This window comes from Prenolepis imparis, unplaced genomic scaffold (assembly GCF_030444845.1).
Source record: "Prenolepis imparis isolate NDT839.2.m4 unplaced genomic scaffold, iyPreImpa1.0 SCAF_12, whole genome shotgun sequence".
NCBI classification, from domain to species: domain Eukaryota; kingdom Metazoa; phylum Arthropoda; class Insecta; order Hymenoptera; family Formicidae; genus Prenolepis; species Prenolepis imparis.
In genome coordinates, this window is record NW_028141170.1 from 7,060,025 (window position 1) to 7,079,046 (window position 19,022).

Below are 19,022 nucleotides of genomic sequence, written 5' to 3' on the forward strand. Positions count from 1 at the left end.
ATGAGAATTAATGATTGGATATTAATAAATAAATATCTTAGGTAATTTCATTTTTATTAATAGGATCACATTATCGCAGATTCGTTATAGATAATTTATTTACATTAGAGCGCTATTTAAATAAATCGCGACGTCGTCTATATACAAATGTGTCGGTGTGTATATATATATATCCGTAAAACAATAATTAATAATTCTATAATGATAAGACATATATCTAGACACTAGATAAAGTATGATGCAGTGACAGCGCTTTGCTTTAATAACCATCGGGTCGGGAGGCTGCTGTATCGCCGCAGCCGGATTTACACGCTCTTTCTCGATATTAAACGCTCGTTAATTAAAGGTATAAAAATAATAGCCTCCAGTCGGTAGCGCTGATACGAGCAGCAGACACCGGCTGTACGAATAACAATAATATCTGAGCATTCGCGGCCTCGATTACGAACCCTCGTACAAAAAAAAAAAAAAAAAAGAGCAAGATTCACACCGAATGCGCATCGGTCGTCTCTTCCTGTTCATTTCGCCGCGCGTGAAAAAACGATTAGGCGCTAATAAAATAATAAGTAGAGTCCGTCAGTCCTGTGGTTTACACCTTAAACTATATATGTTAATCACATGTTTCGCAGTTTATTTATAACTAGGATCACAAGCTCCGTCTGTGATTATACATTATTCAGTGTTCACAATAATTGTCATTGTTAGATATAAATAATTAAAATTGGTTGTTTCTTGAGAAGCGAGGAACTGTGTGTAGTACATAGTGTTTTTTTCTTGCTGAAGACGCGAGCTACGCAAATTAAAATGCGATTTCGACGAATAATTAATTTATAGTCAACTTTGACGAGCCTCAACTTCCCTATGACGAGTAAGGACGCTTGTCTATCGCTTAACGATATCGAATAACATCGCTTACTCTTATCACTCTCGACTTGGGTATACATTATGTGCGAACGAACAACGCGAATAAAGAGCAAATAAATCGAATGTAAACCTTCTTTAATGTACCGCGCGATACTTTAGTGAATCAGACGGAACATAAATCGAACGTAATTCTGTAGATATTCGCTGTTCGTGCGCTTAATGTATATTCATTAATGTGTATCCGTTAATTGTATCTCGCGGACGAGCACGCGATAATTAATGTTTAAACGTGATATGTATTATATTCGAAAGAGAGCGCGAATAGTGCACTCGATATATTTCTGAACTCGAATTTCAGTGCCTCCCTCATTTTCTGAATTTCAATTTTTTAACGTAATCCGCTTATTACCCGTATAGTATACAAACAACGTTTCTTGTAAATTAAAAAATCATCAGACATTTATCCATATTATTATTCAACACACGCAATAAATAAAAAAAAATCATAACAGATTCAAATCAAAGATACAAATGCTAAATGGAATATAAAAGGACATATGGAATGTGAATTATATTGATTCTGATATTCTCTGTTGCTAGTTAATAATCCGATTAAATCTTTGCACATACCTGAGTGCTAACTTTTGTTAAACAATGATAGCTTTAGGTTAAAGATATAATAATATTCAAAATATTGTGAAAAATATACAAAAATAATGCTATATAAGACAGGTAGATTACATGAAATTAACAGAATTGCAGAGTACTGTTACCAAACGTGGACCAAGTAATCGAAAGTTTGATTAACAAACTCATTCTTGACGTTGGTTAAATAAACCAAATTGTTCGCTTATACACAATATTAAAAAACATCAAATAATATAAAAAAATATCAAAATAAATAGAAAAAAACAAGCGTTTGGCTTTACTGACATATATAATTCTATAAGATATTCAAAAAAAAAAAAAAAAAATTTTAATCGATTCAAATTAATGCATATTTTTCGATAAATTAGATATATGTTTCACATATATACGGAAACTCTAGCTAGAATAAAAATAATATACATTTTTATAGAAACTCGTAAAAAGATGTCAAATAATTTTTGATTACGTCTCTGCATTTTTTTACACTATAAATAAACATGATATATTTATGCGAATTCGAAATTTTGACTATATTTCTATATCACCGGCAAAAACATAGCGTGAATCTTTTTGCATTTATTATTATTAGCTGTCAGTTATATTCGTTGATGTACATTCGTAAAGTAAGTCGATATTATTCTTTTTGATTAGACAAGATTGCTAAAGAATTTTTGTCATATTACAAAGATGCATGAAATGCTTTCTCTAAATGTAACTTGAGAAGAGTACATAGTAATGTCCTGTAGTGAGAAATAGTATTATATTTCTGTTTAGAAACACATCATTCCGTTCAAAATTTTTTAAAATCGTATGATTTAAAAAAAAAAAAAAACAATTAACTTCGATATTAAAAAGGCACAGAATAAGGGTCATTAAGAATGCTAGTGTCATTCTTTCAGCGTGTCGCATTTCCTAAATGAGTGTGTGTCTAAATCCTATTATTTCTACATTCGCATGTTCGTCGGTGACACGATACTAGGATAATAAGGCCGCGTGAGCCAGTTATCCAACGCAAAATAAAAAAAAAGCAACAGCAACTTGCTCGCTACGCGACTCATCACCCTATTTGTTCCGTAAACGTCAACAATTACGCGGCACTTATTCCTCGCTCGAAATTGGATGACATTCGAGCGAGTCGCACTCGGCCAGAGCTTCACCGCGTCGCAGAGGAAACTCGTCGGTTAACAGGCTTTCTGGTACGGTAGCCGCCGAGTCAATACTGTCGAAGTAACGATGAGGCCAGGTTGTGTTTGTACGGAAGCGCCGAGTTGGTGAACCGATTATGAATTCCACTCGCGTGGAACCGGTGACAGACGATGTTTCTTGATTCAGGGAGTCCGGATAGAGCGATGAATCACTGTGCCGGAAGCTGCTATTGGTCGAGCACCAGGAACTTGGTGGTTCGGTGCAGCTCTGAGAAAGATACAAAAAAACATATTAATCAGTTGGACGAATAAAACGCACCCTGCTGTTCTATTACAAGCGAGAAAATTCTTTCTCAAGACTATGATTTGCGTCGTCTTGGAAGTGCAAATTTTATATTAATAAATTATATTAATACCCAAGAATTTGGAACAGCCAGTAGAACAGTCAATTCTGCATGTGAAAAAAATTATGAATGTAAAACGATAACAATCTCTACAATTAACACTGACACCACTGGCTGTTTTAATGCTGAAGTATCAAGATGAGGTATCATCTCATATTTATTATTAAAATATGTTGTATATGGGTCAAAATAAAAGTCTCATACGAAGCAGAGCTTTACTACTTGATTCGAGTTAATCAAATTGTAAAAATGTAAACGTACGTAAAATTCGTAATATAATCAAGAGAGCGTCTCATGAAATTACATTTGCATGGACAAATATATCGTAAAGTATCATATGAGATGGACAATGAACCGCAAGGCCAAGCAGGTAAGCGTGTGCTCGATTCATTTTCGTTCAAAATCGCTGGTCGCGTTGTACGACTTTGTAGTAGATCTGCGACGACTCTCTCGAGCTTTTACATCCGCATACAAGCAACGCATACTAGCAAATAAGATCAAACCTCAGCAAACAAAAAGAGCAAACTAACTGAACATACAAATGTATATTTGAAAGAGGGAAGGATGACGATCGGGAAGATGCGTGCCAAACGAAATGTTATCTCGTCAGATGCTTAAAAATATATACTGGCGGAATCAACGGGAGTGTCGAGATAATAATTGGACATGTGTGTGTCGGATTGAGCGTGTATGGTTTTGTGCGCGTCTTTACGGGCGAAAGGTAAATTTGGAAATTTATTTAAACGTGCCTAGGATGTCTCTTAATTTTGTCCAGCGGTCGGTCTTACTTCAATCATTGCACAGACGAATGTATAGACTTGGAATAAATATTCGCATGCATGGGTCTCGTAAATAAACGATCGAAAGAAGAGAAAAAGCAGCAAAATTCAACCCTGATAACCCTTTATAATCAAATGCAATATTATACCGATTCAGAAAACTTATTTCGTTTTACGCTAATTCCCAAAATTTTTACTACAGATTGTTGAAACTTGCTTAGAGATTAGGAAACTAAAGATATATTAGTTTCTATAACACACTTTAGTCTAGATTTACTTATATCATTAGCATTCTTCCTTGAAAGAGAAAAAAGTGGAAATTAAGATAAGAATCTCTAAGTACTGAACTTGCTTCACGATAACAGACTAACACGATCAATCAGTCTGTTTATATTAGCTCTACGTTCAGGCAAAAAATCTTAGCGTATTAAAACTGTTGTTATCCATTCCGATAGCTCAAAAAAAAAACTCACGTAATAAATATTCACGAGCATAAGCATTTTTTTATTATTACTCACCTGGGAGATTTAACTACGGGTATGTGCGCATGCTAAAATTCAAGTGAGGATATTCAAACTATAGTGTATACTCTATCAGTGTAAGCTAGGATATATGAAAGTGGATTGAAAAGGCAGAGGGTGCAGCTCACCACATCCAAGAAAGAGAAGCATCGAAGCAAATGATAATAAAAGAAGCATAACTTACGAGAAAAAACCGGTGGCACGCGAGAAGGGGCCATTTTCTTTCTTTATTGGACCGCCGGGGACGGGCTCGAACGCACGCTCGCCTGCCCTCCAGGTCAGACTGATTTCGGTATGGTGGACGGTCGGGCGGGCAATTGATGATTTTAATACAAGAATCTCGGTCGATTCGCCCGCTCGAGTCTCTGCACGTATATTAGAGATGTGTTTTTCAGGAACATTGGTTTACTAGGCAAAGATAGTGGCAGGTTCTCAGCGAAAACGGAAAAGTTCCGTACATTGGCGGTACCGTATCGAAATTCGTGGTAGGGATAGAGATAGGGGAATAGAACAAGGATATAATGGAGAAAGACGCCGTGGAAAAAACAAGGAAAAATGACATTGTTGCATACATCTGTCTGTATCATCGCAGGAAATCGGACCAGATATATTCCTCGGTAAACGCATGTATTTTCTTAGTATCACGGTTGAGTTAGTCACGGTTATTGTACACGGTATGACGTAACAGTAATGACAGTAACAATGATGGTCACAATGGCGAAAAGTAAGACAGTGAGAGGGATTATCGTCAAGTAGAAATAATGATGGAGCAAAGAATATATAGATAATCAATGAGAGCGATGCCATTTAGTCTGTCTAGCCAAACTTTGATGAGCTTAAAATAAATCCGGACCGAGATAGGACCCTATCGAATAGGAATAACGGTTTGTTAAATCTTGCTTTAAAGGTAACAGAACGAATTTTGAAGGAAACGCTGTTAGAGACGATGATTGTGTCTAGAGGGGGGAGGAGGAGGGAAGAGAAAGAGCAACTATGGCCTGTCGTTCATAGGAAGAGAAGGCTTGCCGAAGCTTTCTACTATACCGGACCATTGGACAACGGTGACTTCAGCCAGCTGCTCCAAAAGAATTGCTTTACAGGTCGTACCTTGCCGTTTTCGGACGCGTCGACAGACGTCGCCGCGCGCGCCAGGCTGTGGGAACGGCGCGCGGGAGCGGGCGGTCGTCGGGGAGGGGCGTTAGTCGTGGGTGAAGATGTGCCGAGGTTGTTGTTAGATTCCAACGAGTCACGGGTGCGGGACAGCGAGGAGGATTTATTCAGGGAATCTCGACTGGAATTGTTACGAGGCAGGGATCGGTTGTTCAGGGACGACTCCCGGTTTGCTTCCTTGTTGCCACCGCCGCCGCCGCCGCCGCCACCATTACTGCTGCTGCTGCTTCCGTTGCCCCCGTTCTTAGACAGACTCCTATTGCCGAGCGAATCCCGGCTAGAGTCGCGCGGTTTCGATAACGATTTGTTGCCGCCGCCGTGGCTGTCGCGACTAGAATCACGCGGCAGTCTCGTCAGCGATTTGAGCGATTCCCTGCTGTCGTTCCTGCCGTGACTAGGTCGCGATGGCGCGATCGTAGTCGCGCTTGTCGTAGGCGTCGTCGACGTTGTCGTCTTGCCACTCGCGCTGCCAGGTAAAGGTATACGACTAGGACGCCGTCGTGGCGACGGTTTGATCTCTACCGGCTGATGATGGTCTCGCGCGGATTCCGTACTGCTGCCAGGCTCGACGCCGCTCTGCTCGCATCTGGGTTGTTCCAGATCCGTTTCGGGCTCGACTTCCGTCGGTGGTCGTTGCTGAAGGCGTTCCAGTACGCGCACTCGCGCCCGCGTGCCTTCTAGTTCGATGTTTCGTTCTTCCAACTAAAAACATTATTTTATATTGTAATATTGAATGAAATTTTCTCGGAAGAGAATGCGACGCATTTGAAGATTTGTGATGAACTCTTTCTAGTGCGTCATTATATAGCAATTTGATACCTGAAACCGCAAATCATCGTTTTCCTCGCGCGCTTTGTCTAATCGTTCGGAGAGAGTTTCCGCACTCTTCTCCACTTCATCTAGTCTTTTTTGTAGGACCTGGAAACAATAGAGTATTAATAAATTAATTATATGGGCAAAATTTCACAAATAAATATAGGAAATATTCTGGATCTTACCTGATTATGGACGGTAGTAGTGATTAGATGCCGCTGAAGCTCGAGGGGCGAGTGCTCGCGAAGAATGGCCGCGATCTTTCTCGAATCTACATCCTTCACGTGAGTCACCCTGGTGGGCGATACTAGGATGGAATCGAGCGCTCCCAACCTGGCTCGCCTCTCGTTCACGTTAGCCTCAATATCGATCTCGATATTACGCGGCTCGTCGTTGCATCCGACAACGTCCAGCAGCACGTTCTTCTCGATAGTCCTCGTGCGAAAGCGACTCTTATAAGTTTTGCTTCCAGGACTACCAGTGACCGACGTGAACGCCGAGCTTTTGCTTTTGATATTAATATTGGCGTTCTTCGGCGAAGAGATCACTGGCGCGATCGGTTGTAGTCTCTGAACACCCGGCACTAAGATTTCCGAGGCATTTTCGGTTAGTCCAGCCCGCAGCCGATCCTCCAGTCCAGTTTTCAACGCAGACAAGGCAGCTAGCTCCGTTTGCAGTTCCTGAGCTCTGACGCGACTCGATATCGTCTCCGCTTCGAGTTCGGCCACCTTATCCAGCAATTGTTCCTTCTCTCGTCTGAGCGCTATCACCTGCGGGTCTCTGCTATCTTGCTGCTGTTGCTCGTCGACAATGATATTACTACCTCGACCGATCGTCGTATCGGCATCGTCGAGCCCAGTGATATTTCTCACGACCTCGAGCACGTCCGTCGACGCCAGTTCCTCCGTCGCCACACTTTCCAGGCGACCCTGAAGGCACTCGACCTCCTCCCGCAGCCGGATTCCCTTGCGATGGATTACATCTAGTAGGTTCCAGAGTTCATCCTCCGCCTCGTCCAACGGATTCGGCCTGGGACTACTCGCTCGCGGTGCGATCGCCGTCGAGGCACTGTCCTTCGATGAAGTCTCCGTGCTGAAGCCGGAATCTTGGACCGTCGCGCTACAGTTGTTCTTGGTACCGCCGCTGTGCGAGTTGCTGCGACTCCTAGGCAGCGACGAGGACGAGGATTCGCCTCCTCCGCCGCCGCCGCTACTTCCGTTGCTGCCAGCCTCGCGGGTCACTCGCCGTCTTATCTTGCCTGGTTCCCATTCGCCGATCCTTCGCGAGGACGGGCTCGACAACGGTAGAGGAATGTGCGAGCTCTGGGTGCACGTGGACGACATCACGGACGCACCCGCGGACGCCGTCGCGGCCATCTTGTGCCGGAGGTTTGGGAACGTCTCGATGACGAGGTCCCGGAACTCGAGCAGGGCGCCGACCTCATTCTGCAGTTCCTGCAAGGCTACCAGGGACTTGGCTTGTTCGCTGATCAAGTAATGGAACGGACCGGGACGCAGGGGCATGCAGTCCATGCCACCGACGCCGCTGTTGCTGCCGACGCCGTTTCCGGCACCGACGCTCACCACGACACCCTCCGTCGAACCGCCACCGCCGCTGCTGCCGCTACCGCACTGCTGCAATGAAGGAGAAATCTGTTTAGTAAACACTGCTCGTATAAATTCAAACAGAGGCGAGAGAATCACCAGAAACCCATGAAATCCATTTTAAACAGTTTATAGTTTGTGATTGTATTTAATTTACAATTTTATATGTGTAACATAGAAAATATTTAAAGACTAGAACAATACAAGCACACGCCATTCTTCAATTTTATATTAAAAAAAATATTTTTAAAAAAAATAATATAAAGTTTTTTTAAACTCGAATAATATTTTTTGACAGAAATAAGTTTATTAAAACGTTAATTTGCTAATTAAATTTTAAAATAATAATATGTTATAAAAATTAAAATTATAATACATTTTAAATAATATGTTATAATACTTCAAACTCGATTAATATTTTTGACAGTTATCAGCTGATTTCTGTCAAAAAGTATTAATCGCGTGTAAGGTACTTAATCAGCTGATTTCTGCCAAACAATATTAATAAAGCGTTAATTAGCTAATTAAAAATGTTAAAATAATAATATGCTAAAAATATTAAAATATAAATAATATGTTAGAATACCTTATCCGCGATTAATATTTTTTGACAGGAATCAGCTGATAACTGTCAAAAATATTAATCGAGTTTAAAGTGTTATAATATATTATTTAAAACATATTATTATTTTGTATATATGGCATATGTTAAAACACGTTAAATTATAAAGAGAATTCTGTTATGAATTGTAGCTAAAATTGTAATTTGAAAATTGCCATCACAAAAAATACATTAGCTATCATAAAGCTACCTAAATTTTAGGTGTCTTTATATTACACCTAAAATGTATTATCATGTCTGAATTTTAACTATAATAATTAATATTTTTGATTATAATTTAATGGAAAATTCTCTAAAAAATTATAGCTTAAAGATATTAGTTACTATAGCTAAAATTTAAGCATAGTAATTAACATTTTTTTCCGTGATTGTAACAATTTTTGTAAATTTTGCAGTTCTTGCTTATATATTTATTAAAATTCGAAATCATATTTATTTTTCATAAAAGATAGTTATACAAAAGAGAACCGTTTTTTTAATTTAAAAATTATTCTTAATAATAACGTAAACTTTATTTTATAAAATTGTGAAACTTATAATACTAAACATGATAACTAAAAAAATATGTTAATGATGTCCGCGAAAAAAGTTGGCTATAGGCTTATTAATAGCAACAATTCAGGTCAAAGAGCTGCTTTGCGTTTAAACAGACAATGAAACAAACAACTTGCTTAACACCTGATCGTTTTCTAGTATTATAAACCTACATAGATTTGCGAAATGATGCCCCGAGTGCGTAACGGTGAAACCGTCCACTTTCCTGCACGAAGATAAGCCACGCGTTAATTCCACATAAGTGAGACGCGTTATTCGCAACAGGCGTGTGCTAGTGATCCTCCAAGTCTAGCACATCTCCTTTGGCACAATCTCGTCGTTCCTTTCCAAGGAACACACCCGCGCACGAACGTACCGTGACAGCGGAAATTACGCCGATAATCGACCTTATTTATCGTATTCGAAAGTGCAATTTCTGCCTCGTTCTGCCGCGAGAAAGAGAGATCAAACGGGTCCTTCTATTCTATTCCACGGACATCATGTCCCGTCCGATATCTCACGCTCTTGACAGATGGATGCTGTTGACAATGCTTTCAATGCATCACGCAGAACTTTCGCGCAATATACATATATTTTTTAAAACCGTCGTTGTCGTTTGGAACATACTGCATGCAATAAATCGATTCCATATAAATCAGTCGAAGAATCTCTCATTAAAATTAATGTCGAGAGTTCTCCAGCGCACACACACATATACACATGCACACGTTGCATTATACCCTTTGTGCTTCTCAGTACTTATTATTAATTCGATATACTTTGTTATGCATGCAGTAATTATCGGAATAATACATTTGAAGCCACGAGAGCATTGATCGAATTTACGTCTTGAATCGTGTGCAGTTTTCTCATTATGCGAAACCAAGCGAGCCTATAATTGGTACCTTTAATTATCCATCGAAAGAGTATTCTTGACTATAAGATTATCAGGTTATTCCAAATTTCTAGAACGTGAAGATTCAGGCAATTTGCAACGCGTTACAGAAATTATTGCGTTCGCATAAGGAGATAATCGGATACGTGTGTTAGATTGTGAAACAATACTCAGACTCTTGAGAGTTTTCATGTAGCAACCATTGCTCTTGACGCAGCTAGAATAAAGTAACGAGAATCAGGTTGTCGAGGCCTAATATCCGGTCGTTTCTCTCTCGCAATGCGAAGAGGCTGTTTCCGCGATCCAATTGCACCGAAAATGCACTTACGGGATAGGAACGAATGAGATAATTACATATATTGATTACGCTGAGATATGCGCATTCTTATTTTCATTAGAGCGTCAGTGATAATGGAAATTCATACGGGGGGAACAACCGTTCCTCATTAATTACAGACGGACCCGGTAATTGCATCGGTCATAAAGACCGATTCTCTTCGCTTAATGATCCGAATTTAGGCCGATGTATCTAACGACGTGGCGTAATAATCTTCCTCTTGATTACTTTCACCGGTTGTTGCATCGCACGCCTTTGCGAGTCGACTGCATTTTTTTTAAACATGCCAGATGCAAATTCGATCTCGAATCATTTCGATGACTGACCACGCGTTTTCCCTTGTAAAGAAAATATACGTGCGATCGAAAGCGACATACAACAATGAATGCTGATTGTGAGATATGCACAACCGCATAGATAATTCGTAATCCAAAAATCGCGTCATCCGGGAAAAACTGTGAGTGTCATTATTCTTATCATTTTCCTGCTCGCGAATTGATCTGCGGTACAAAAAATTCGAGTGATATATATATTTCTTGTAATATATTATTATATTTGCCGAAAAGATAAGATTTTTAAATAGCCTATCAATAAATATCACTGTTGAGCAAAGAAACATCACATTATAATATAAAGTAATATCTAACGTTTATGATATATAAAAATATGGTATATAGTGGGCGAATATATAAAAAATATTTGCAAAATTAATATTTATCACAATGAAAATAATAATATCTATCACAATAAAATATAAAACATGTTTGATTAATTTTACTAAACTGCATAGTAAAATTAATCAAACATCTTTTATATTTTATTGTAATAGATATTATTATTTTTATTGTGATAAATATTAATTAAAGAAATTCTCATAAAATTCTTTCCTTACCATATTGTCCCACGATTACCATGATTTTCAGGGTAAATTCTAAGTGAAAATTCTCTCTGTGTATTAGAATTTATTATACGTCCGCAGTCACACACTGTCAAATATCGGGATGCGCATTAGCAAGTTTAGAATTCTGTATTGTCTCCCGCAGAGCGTTTATTGTTGAAAAAGAAAGTGGCAATTCCCCATAATGTGGACATGCACTTCACGCCCGTTTATTTTATCGTCGTGTAATTCACGCCACCGAAGATGCTGGCGCCGGTTGTGCGTGATCGCGTCACCGTCACGTCTTTGATTTAGCGTGCGTAGTGCGACTAGTCAAGCGGCAAAGCGGCAGGAAAGTACGAGAGAAAACGGGGCTTTCGTGTCAAAGTCTCTCTCGCAGTATTTCTCTATCGAGCGACAAACGTCCAAGATAAAGAGCAAACATGATCCTCAAATTTTCATATTAATTTTAAATACATTTTATTTAATTTAATTTTAACACGCATTTTAGGCGATTTATAAATTAATTATAAAGAGTCTATTATTTATATTTGTATAAAAAAATCACAAAATAAATAGTAGTGAAAAAATTATTTCTCTTACAACTTAATTTAATTCGTCGCAAAGAGAGACTCATTGTATATATTTTTTTAAATTGAATCACGTACGCATTCTCTGTATATTTCGAATCATAGAGTGTACGAAATAATTAAATACTCAAATATCAATGCAAATAAAAAATCTAAATAAAAAATGATGCAAATAAAAAAATATTGTAATACGTCTTACTATTTTTAGATGTCTCTTGGATATTAATTCCATGTCCCGCTTGAGTAGTTATACAAAATTTTCATAATGCTAATTGTGCAGTGATTATCTCTATTAATGTTTGCGCAAAGAAATTTTTCTACTCGCTACTTGCATAACGCTTCTTTATCTGTATGGTCACCTCTGTGCGGTGTTTAAGCAGTCGTGATGTTGCAACGTGTCACTAGAAGTCATAATGCGCCTCAAGCAAGGAAACGGATCCTATCTTTATCCATGAACAGATGAATCATGCCCAGCTGGATATATAGTATCATATCTCGAAACAACATTGGGATAGTCTAGTTCCGATACTTCCGACCGAATTCACCTTCGTATATTCATTCGACAAACCGGAAGATGTCAGAAAATAAATGATATTGTTATACGCATTTTAAAGCATTCTTAAAGTATATTTATTCGATCGAGAATTCGCCACGCATATTCGAATCATGACATAGCGATCGCATTGAAACAAGTTCGACCGCTTATTTATTCGATGCGAATAAAGGACTTCACGTGAATTACCTTCGAGTACCTTTCATCACCGCAAGAAGGTTGATATATAGTCTGTGAATCACTCCAATAATATAAACAGAGAACCTTTGATTTTTAATCGATTATAAATAAAAAATTAACTGAGATATCTCAATCAGGATATTTAATTAATTCAACTTGTAATATCTGTATAGTTCAAAGAAGCGTAACTTTAGATACACTGTATGCAGAATGATTAGCGATTAAGATAACATGAAGAGTGAATTCATTATTTAAATTAAGAAAAAAATCACGTTTTTTTATAAAAAAATTTTGAAGCAAAACAATTTCCAAGTTCTAAGTAATTAAAAATTTATAATAACTATGATGAATTGTCATAAAAAATCACGATTAAATAATATCGAAGATATTTTTAAAATATCTTCGATATTGAAAATATGTTTTTTTATCTCTATAAAAATTTCAAAACTCTTTCTTCTCCGATTGTTTGTGATCAACGGTCGCGCGCTTCTTGCCGGTCCGCGAAAGGACGAGTGTATTAATTAGCGTCTTTGATGGTTAATTATCGTATAAATCCGATCGCGTCGCACGTACCAATATCGTAATCGTGATAGCTAAAACCCGGGCGTCGCCGCGCGTCGCGAACGAAAAAAAAATAACGCGAATGCAAGTGTTTCGAAACTTGTACGAGAAGGAGGCCCGGGGAGGTATCGGGCAACAAAGGAGCAACCGTGAGGTGAGTAAATTTAAATTGTTTAATAGTTACATAGTTCCTGATTATTTTTTTTATAGAGATAAAAAAACATACTTTCAATATTGAAGATACGTTTTTTTATCTAAAAATTGCAGAACTCTTTCAAAAAATAATCAGGAACTATATAACTATTTAAAAGAACCTTAAAACTCTGCTCCAAACTATTGGAACTCGATGTGTAAAAAAATGTGAAGTTGGCACCCCTATTTTTTGAAACTGATTTTCGTTATCGTAATGATCGGAACTATTTCTAAAAATGATCAAGAACTCTTCCTATGGTTCTAAATAACTCAGAACTCTTAACAGAACTATGATAGCATAACATAGGGGTGCCAACTTCACACACCCGATTTAATCAAGGAATTTAGAATTCCAATAGTTGCAATAGTTGCAAATCACTCTACACTCATCAGTGTCTTTGATAACGAGCCAGCGATCTTCTGAAATATCAATTCTCTCCTTTCAAATTGAAGGCTGTTCGGCATCACGGCCTCCGCATTTTCCATTCACCCACATATGTTTTCGCTATTGTTTCCCCTTAAACGTGCCGTTCCTTTTAAAACGTTTCTCGTTAGATACAACAGCTCTATAGTATATAGGACGAGACCTCCACGAGAGTGAATTCTCATGCGAGGTCGCGCGGCGTATAATGCAATGGACCAAGATTTAAAGAAACGACGCGACCTGCCCAACAACTATTTTCGCTCCTAAATAAGACGCCACGACGATCGAAATATCGAATCGATTTGCGGAAATTTACGAGCGATTCATAGATGACGAGCATCGCCAGACGATGTCTTGATAAGGCAAGCATCATCATCGTTCACGGTTTTGATCGGGACATTTATATATTCGCTTGTGTAAAAAAAAGAGTGCTAATAATTTTCAATATAGGTATGTATATCTAATTTTCTCAAAAATTTTTTAAAAATTAAAAATCTTATGAGTAAAAAAAAAAATTAGAAATTAAAAAAAACCTATAGAAAAAAAAACCAAAAGTATAATAAATATTGATATAAACCATAATATGTATAATATAAACTTACAATACAAAGTCATAAGTATAATATTTTTATTAATAACTTATAAAGAGTTAAAAATAAATCTATTGATGCGAGTATCTTTTAAAAAATAAAATTGTATTTTTTTAGAGTATTATATTTCTTCAAAAATAATATTATATCAAGAGATGTAAATAATATTATTTACATCTCATCAAGAGGAAGACAATCGACCATATGATTTCAATTGCGGAAGCAACTTCAACTAGAGTGTCGCTTTATACGTTTATTGTTTTATGTTAATTATCACGAAGAGCATGCGTCCCTTTTGATAGGATATCAATAAATGAGGAAACTAATTTGCATCTCGTTATTATCGGTCATGAATTTAGCGAATAACGACTGGCAGAGTGAAATTGTTCATGGAATTGTACAAGACGAGCAAAGTAGTATTATCATTAGCGTGGATAATTTATTTAGCGCGTAAATCCACGTCGATGGGCCAAACTTTTATTAGCGCTCCGAAAAAGAAAGAGAGAAAGAGAGAAAGGGAAATGTGCAGGAGGTCCGCCTGTACGCACCCAAGGGGTTCGCGTGATTTATGATACGTCGATGCTAATCTCAAAGCCTCCTTTTCACACACATTCTGAAAAACAAAGCGTTCGATAGGGCAAAGCCTCCGTCGACATCGCGCCGAATGTCGACGCTAATTTATATGCAGCCTCGAGATTTCCATCAAGATTTCAATGCATTTAAAATCTCTTAATCAAATGTAATTTCGATATATTGTGCATCTTTATTATATCAATAAAATGAATAATTGTTCGTTCTATCTATATAATAAAATATTTTCAAAATTGTTTCGTCTCAATGTGGTAATTAAAATCACAAACTTAATTGAGTCTACTATATAAAATTCGTCAAATTAAAATATTGTTAAATTCATATGAACTATTCATTAATCACATCATAATTGTCAGCATCAAGAACGAAAAGGAATGGATGCCTCGCAACTCGCAGTACGAGTATGATTCATCGATCGCGGCTTTTCTTTCCGGCCCACAGGATAAGACCTCGGGTTAGACTCCGTCTGTATGCAACAGGAGGCCCCCGCACGCGGTAATCATCCGCATAATAATGGCTCGGTCATTGCACGCGCGTGTCACTCTTATAAGGAGCGTGCTGATGCCTACGCGTTCGCTGTAATTTTTCTTCTCTTTCTCTCTATTCGTGTCTATCGCGCCTCTGCCTTTGAGGAAGAACAGGATGGAGGAAAGTAAAGCAGAGGAGAAAAGAGAAAGAAAGAAAGAAAGAAAGAAAAAAAAGACAATCCTGTCCGCCTCCACGTGTTCGCGCGCGTCGTTTGCTTCACGTATATGTACCTTCACCCGCCTTCGACTTCGCTAAGTGAAGATCTTGATGTAAAGGGCCGTGATTCTTAGACGCCCCATGTGTTGATTGCGCCGACGTGCCCCGAGGTCGTAGCATGCAGATAAGCGCTGTCAGCTATTTGTATCGCAATACGCGCGAATGACTTGATACATTAAATTGAATTTTCGAACGAGTGATCGATCAGCTTCTTCTTAATGTACTCGATAATAAAAAAAATATATATATATAAACAAAAAATCTAACTTTTCTTTAATAAATATCACAACAGGAATAATAAAAATAGCAGCAATAATAAGTATAACAATTTTAGATATATAAAGCAATTTACAAGTTTAAAAATTTCAGCTTTGGCAGAGAAAAGAATAAGAAGAGGAAAGATTCCATATATTATTTGATAGAAAGCTGCAATTATTACAATTGTTATCATTTAAAAAATTAGCTAGCTTTTATATATCTTGGTATAAAGTGCAAATTCACGAATAAAGTACGAGCCCTAATATGGTACATTCCTCGGGATGCTAATTTGTTGCTCTCTCGACTAGCATTATCGTCTCGATCACTCTTCAAAGCTTATATCGGCGTGGGTGTTAAAAGCCCGCGTAACTCCTACGTGTCGGTGAAGCGCACCAAACGAGGAACGTAACGTTAAATATTTTGACCGAAACTTAATGTGAGCCGATTGCTCAATTACAAAACTTTAGACTTGTACTCGCGCCTCTCTACGCGATTTCGTTCGAGGTTAATTAATCCGCCGTAACTGACGTTGGAGTACGACAGGGCCAAAAGTTGCAACAGCAAGCAACCGTGCAAGATATATACTGACACAATTAAAGATGAGATAGCTATGTAGAAAGTATACCGAGGCTACACCGAGATCTTCGAAAATTACATTGTAAATTCAATTTCGGCGTTTATATATCGTAGAAATCTATTATTCGCGAAGAGAGAATACGAGTTTTGTATTTTAGAAAAGAGAGGATTAATCCCTAGAAATAATAAAAATATATAGAATCCGAATATTTTAAGTCAAATAATTATTGTAGAGTCTGAACAAATATACGAGAAGTGCCTTTTGAGAGATAATTTGAAGCATGAATTTACAATACATCTCGTATTAAAAAATCTAAATAAGTCCTGTAAAGAATTATTCGCAAAAACAAGTTTCCCCCGAATGGAAGTCCATAAACACTCTTATCTGATGCTAAATCGTGAACATTGCCCACCTGCATCCAAGAGTGGACGAGTCCGTCGTGCCAGACTAAAACCCCAGAGGCAAAAACTTGGAGTACTCGCGAGTACGTCGAGTATGGTAGTCAACGCGGGACCGTGTCTCAAGGACGCGGTTTCACGCGACACGGTACGTGTACGAGCATCTATTTAATCTTGGAGCTAACAATGGGCGTCGGCGAACACGCAGTAGCGCGTTCTCGCAAGAGGAAAATTCTTTTACTACTATTGCATTTTTTCGAGAATATATATACGGTGAAGCGCGTTTATTTCACCCCGCAAATATCTCGCGCGAATCGACACGTTAGACTTGCGTGAGGAAGCACTCGTTACGCTTCAAGTTCATGGTATATGTAACGAACTAGTCTCACAGGGAGACTATCTGTTAGCGGCGATACGTGGGCGCCAGATGAAACCGAAGGAAGGTCGTGTTCGAGCTTCAAGGATTCGAACTGTCAGCTGCACATTGCAAATATAATTGTCTTTGCAGAAATTCCTTGGAAATTCTAGGAAGAGTATATTGAGCTGATATTTGAAAATTCGTATAAAAAGATAATTTTGACGTTTATTTTTATAAATGTATTTTTCTATGAATATTTTAGGAAAGAACGTAGTTATTCGAAAAATCTATTTAATAATTTAGTTCATTTATAATTTATAGTATCTAGAAATTAGATAGAATAATCTTTGTCTCTTGCAAGCTTTAATGTCAATTTCTAGTTGCCAATTATTACTCGAAATGTTTAATCTATGTATATGTGTCGTTGAATAATTCTATCACGATGAGCTATGTAACGATCGTATTGAGATTACTGTAATTTATAAACGAGGGTGCATAGGACTCGCGTTAAGTCTTTATGAACAGAAGTCGATTGATAGGAAGCACTGATTACGCGACTTTCTCCAATTGGGTCTCCAATTGATCTTACTAACCAGTCTCGAATCGAGTTGTAGGATCTTAATTGTTGAAAATTCATCGATAGACACAACGCGGCGGCGAACCGTAATGCAGGTCAAGGGAGTCGCCGATGAGTAATGGGGTTTGTGACACGCGAGACATCAGTAACTAGGAAGCAGTTTCTATAGGCTGACCCGTGAAAATTTCTACGAACTTTCTCACGCAATTTATTCCCATAAAAGAATCGTCTGCCGTCGAGTAAATTGCTTTTCTTCGACACGCCTCGCTTCTTCGGCGCAAAGCATGTAAAATTGACAGTAAATTTGATTTTGATAAATTTGATTTTGAATAATCGTTTGGTTTTCCAAAATCTATCAAATGGATTGATTAAAATCTTATTTTGTAATAATGAGTAGGATAATGTGAAACGAGCTGATCTCTTCAAATGTTTCTTTTTTAACTTTTGTGCTAATAAAAACGTACAAATAAAAATTTAAACAACGTTTCTGAGCAAGTAATGAACAGTCAAATGACACACGTAAATTAATTTTTTTCGAATGTTAGGGAGTTAATTTTTCATATGTATATATTATATTTGAAAAACACTGAATCGATATATTAATATATTGTATGTGTGTATGGCGCGATACAACAATATAATAATATAACATAGAACAGAATGCAGAATATCTCATATTTAAAAGAGATTTAAAATTCAATAAAGTTTAATTTTTTAAACAAGATTTTAAGATTTTACAATAGCCATTACGCCATATAAAACTAGTTTGATAATTATTTGCTTTATACCACAAATATATATATATATATATATATATATATATATATATGTATGTATATGAGAAAAACTAAAAAAAAATATAAATAAATAAAACACACATTAATATAGCAGATATGCTTTAATACCCATACATATGAGTATGTATCAGAAATGTATAGAAATGTAATTACTTAATCAGATGATTATCTATCTCAATGACATTCATTTCACTTCCGTTGAGAAATGCATGAAATTATAATTAATTATTAATTAAATGTTTAATGTATTAATACACACAAGAACTACATATTTAACGTCTGAATACATGAATTTTGAGGATTAAAATTACAATTATTAAAATAGATCAGCACACATTATTTATCAATGACATAAATATAAAAGATTAAAGTAGACCGATACTTCAGTAAATTACCTTAAAATACTTGATTTTCAATGG

The 19,022-nt window shown here is 37.3% G+C and overlaps 1 protein-coding gene across 2 annotated transcripts in view; it reads right to left on the bottom strand.

Moving 5' to 3' along the window:
• Positions 1 to 2,068: 2,068 nt before the first annotated feature.
• Positions 2,069 to 19,022, bottom strand: part of Jvl (javelin-like) — a 59,398-nt gene continuing 42,444 nt past the window's right edge. Inside the window, exons 2-5 of one of the 2 annotated variants that reach the window (XM_083051204.1) lie at positions 6,530 to 7,978; positions 6,351 to 6,449; positions 5,469 to 6,233; positions 2,069 to 2,925 (exon numbers count right to left, since the gene is read on the bottom strand). In XM_083051204.1, the coding sequence (XP_082907330.1) occupies positions 2,611 to 2,925; positions 5,469 to 6,233; positions 6,351 to 6,449; positions 6,530 to 7,978 (2,628 nt within the window). In that variant the 3' untranslated portion in view covers positions 2,069 to 2,610. Of the gene's footprint in view, positions 2,926 to 4,551; positions 4,727 to 5,468; positions 6,234 to 6,350; positions 6,450 to 6,529; positions 7,979 to 19,022 lie in introns of those variants that run through there. The other variant, XM_083051205.1, reaches the window with a different exon arrangement.